Source organism: Buceros rhinoceros, unplaced genomic scaffold (genome assembly GCF_000710305.1).
Source record: "Buceros rhinoceros silvestris isolate BGI_N320 unplaced genomic scaffold, ASM71030v1 scaffold43182, whole genome shotgun sequence".
NCBI classification, from domain to species: Eukaryota; Metazoa; Chordata; class Aves; order Bucerotiformes; family Bucerotidae; genus Buceros; species Buceros rhinoceros.
This window is the reverse complement of record NW_010401416.1, coordinates 816-4,117: the sequence shown is the minus strand read 5'-3', so window position 1 is coordinate 4,117 and position 3,302 is coordinate 816. Positions and strand designations below refer to the sequence as shown.

The 3,302-nt window shown below is 42.1% G+C and overlaps 1 protein-coding gene across 1 annotated transcript; it reads right to left on the bottom strand.

Moving 5' to 3' along the window:
• Positions 1 to 5: 5 nt before the first annotated feature.
• RHNO1 (RAD9-HUS1-RAD1 interacting nuclear orphan 1) lies at positions 6 to 2,973 on the bottom strand (the record flags this gene model as incomplete). The annotated part of the gene is made up of 2 exons (XM_010132258.1): positions 2,806 to 2,973; positions 6 to 562 (listed from the first exon to the last, which is right to left on the bottom strand). Coding segments are annotated over exons 1-2 (725 nt in total), but the record flags the coding sequence as incomplete, so codon positions are not given.
• Positions 2,974 to 3,302: the final 329 nt, after the last annotated feature.

Below are 3,302 nucleotides of genomic sequence, written 5' to 3'. Positions count from 1 at the left end.
GAGGCCGCCGTCTCCAAGTAACCTTTACTCCATACTCGTGCTCAGGAGTATCTGTAACCAGTACTGCTGCTGACTCCCCTCTTCCACTGGGGTCAATATCGAATACCAGCTCGTTTTCTGGATGCCAGACATCACTACTTCTTTGTGGAAGAGCGCTGCTGCTTCTGCAGCTCCTCATGGAAGCCTCCTGTGGAGTCTGTACATCTGGTGGACTAAAGATGTCTGGTTCCACAGGCTGGGGAGCAGGTAACAAAGGTACTTCTCTACAGTTGTTCGGACTGTTCACTTGGATGTTGGCTTTTGCTGCTGTTCCTTTCTTAGGCTGCGTGGGAGAGCACTGGGTGTTCTTCCTTGAGCAATTCAGATGATCCGAGGGATCATATCCTTCTGGATTCTCAAAAGTTAAAGGAGGAAATTTGCAGGCTGTAGATCTTTGATAAGCTCTTCCTGCATGAAGCAAACTGTGGCTGGCAACCTGATTTTGGGGTTTGTGAGGACCATGATGGTTCTTCTGGCATGCTTTCAACACCACTGACTCAGTTGTTTCAAATTGTGGGCACACCTGAAGAGAAAGACATAATAATAAGGAAAAAAAAAAAGAATTTTCTCCACTCAAAGGAATGACAACATGATTACACACCCTGAGCTATCTCATCTCTTTTCAGTGTGTTCATGACATGGGCAATCTGGTCTGTGGCAAAGCGAATCAGTCACTAACTAAGCTGCTAAGCAGGAGATGCCTCTGAACTTCAACATTATGTTCTGCTGTTCTTCTCTGAAAAGTGACTGGGGTGCAAGTGAGCTATTGTCTGGCAATTTAAAACAAACTCGAGATACAGTCTAATGGTGCCTACTCCCATAACCCCTGCAGATTCTATACAGTTCAGAGCTGAATCCTGTTTCTTTCTGTGTCCTGGCATAACTCTGAATAGATTCAATGAACTTCATCCTCGGTATCTCTGAACAGGTAGAGTTTGAACTGAGAGCAATACAAAATTATTTAAAGGATGCCACTTTGAGTGATGCTCCATCACCTGAGATTATGTTAATAGTTCACAATATTCCCCCAAAACACCTTTACTTCACAGTTCATCCCTGTATTCTGGAGTAACAAATCACCCAAGAGCCACATCTGAAATCAGCTTCCTACAGAAGATGGTCAGAGCTCAGCAATCTGTATTTCTTTCAAAGATTCTGGACTCTTATTCAAAACCTAGAAAACCTCCTGTGACAGCATTCTTCCTTTTCCTGGGTATCAACAAAAAGAGTCAGGTTCCATTTTCTTCCAATTTACTTCTCCCTAGAGCACACCAAACTGGGTTCTAGCTACATTAACTACAGATCCCTCCCAACATTCCTAAGTTACTACAAGGTCCTTCATAAAACAAAGCACAATTTAGATAAAGACAGTGATTGTCTGTACAACTGAACTGTCTGAATGCAAAGCCTTTGTGCAGGAAAAGAGATAAATGATTCACTGGTAACTGTATCCTCGCACATACTTAAGAGAACATACGTGAATCACTGACTTTGAGGATGTGACTTCCTAGCTTCAGAGAACATGTAGGGTAGGCTTTACCAGCACAGGAGCCTAGTAGTCAAGAAGGTATGAAAAATTTAGATAACCTTGAGAAAAGAGGAGCAGAAAATCAGTTGCCACTGAAATGAGTTGGCAGAAACCCTGCAGAGGATGCTTCAAGAAATTATGAACCTACCAGGATTTTCAAATGGTGCTAATAGCTTCAAACAAATTTTAGAATCATCGTATATTTGGAATCAAAGAACTAAGTACCAGTGTGGATATTTCCACCTCTTCCAAACAAACAAAAAAGACGCTTTTTCACAGCAGTTATTCTACTGAGTGTTTCAGAAGCCATCGAGCTAACATCCTCAAGCATAAAAAAAAAAAAAATGAAGAGCTAAAAATTGAACATGTTCTACTTCAAGGTTAAGGCATCTCAAAAATAACTCCAGGTCACCAGGAACAAAGGTATGTTTCATGCAGGTTTGAAACCACACTTCCTGAGCCTGCTTTGTGACGAGCAGAGTGCCAAGCAGCGATAATGCTTAAACAGAGCTTCCCCAGGTGATGACTATTGTTGTATAGGAACAGTTTGTCTCTGCAGCACCTGTTTGCTCAAAAAAAAAAAAAACCCCAAACAAAAACAACCCCCCACCCAACCCAAAACCCCCACACCTTTACATTACATGATATAAGGAATATTTTAGGACACTGCAAAGAGTCCTTGGAATGTTCTTTCAGTCCAGAAAAGAGCCTATCAGAAGAGTGATCTGCAGAAAAACTATTCGAACCACAAAGAATGGAAAAGAGGACAGGTTAGAACAAATAATCCTGGAGTAAAAGCCTATGTTCTCCGAATTTAGCAGTGTCAGATTGAAACGAAACACCCGGTACTTCAACACTTAACATTTAAGAGTTCACCGTTATTTCAAGCAACAAGACGATAAATAAGCATTAGATGGATTGGGTTTTTATTATGTGCAGGGTTTTCAGTTGCCACAGAAAACAGTGTTTTTCTGATGAGGATGTTTTTTCAGAAGACAAACGGTCATATTAATCAGTACCACTGCACAGTTTTTTTTGCTTTCAAATAAACAAGACCTTAGTGGCCGTAGCTAGCAGTGAAGCCACTCAGAAACACTTACTCTTTCAGCGGCTACAATGAATTCAGGTCAGTGCTACCGATTTTCAGTATCCAGAAGAGAGAGCTTTTTGTGGAGACATACGGGATAAAGTCAAAAACCGTTGCTGTGGGATGCGGGGGAAGGATAGTCCATACCAACCCAGGCAGCAGAGGTGCTCTGGTCTACCGGTTTCCTAGGAACACGTCTTGGATTCTCAGCCGAAGGTCGTGGATTTTCATAGCAATAGACGGGTCCCTCTCGCGGCCTCTCAAGGAACACCAGCTCTGCCTTCCTGCCTTTGTGGGTACATTTCTTCTTCGCAGGCATCCAAAGATATGGTAAAACCACACTGAAACCTCATGATGCTTGCTAGAGCCAAGTGGAGAAAGAGGAAAGCACCCCAAGGAGGTGCTAAAACCTCTCAGATCTGTAGAGCACAAATAAATGGTCTTGAAGACAAACTTGTTTGGAAACCCCACATCTAGTTTTCAACAAAAGTAAAACATTTATGCAACAGTACGGAGCACACATTTCCAGGTAGACTTTTCCCTAACAGTAGTTTTTAAAACTCCTGTTGAATTTCAGTTAGATTTAGAAATGCACAGCAAACCGGAGAGATGCTCAGAAGCTTCATGACAGCTGATAGCCATATCCAT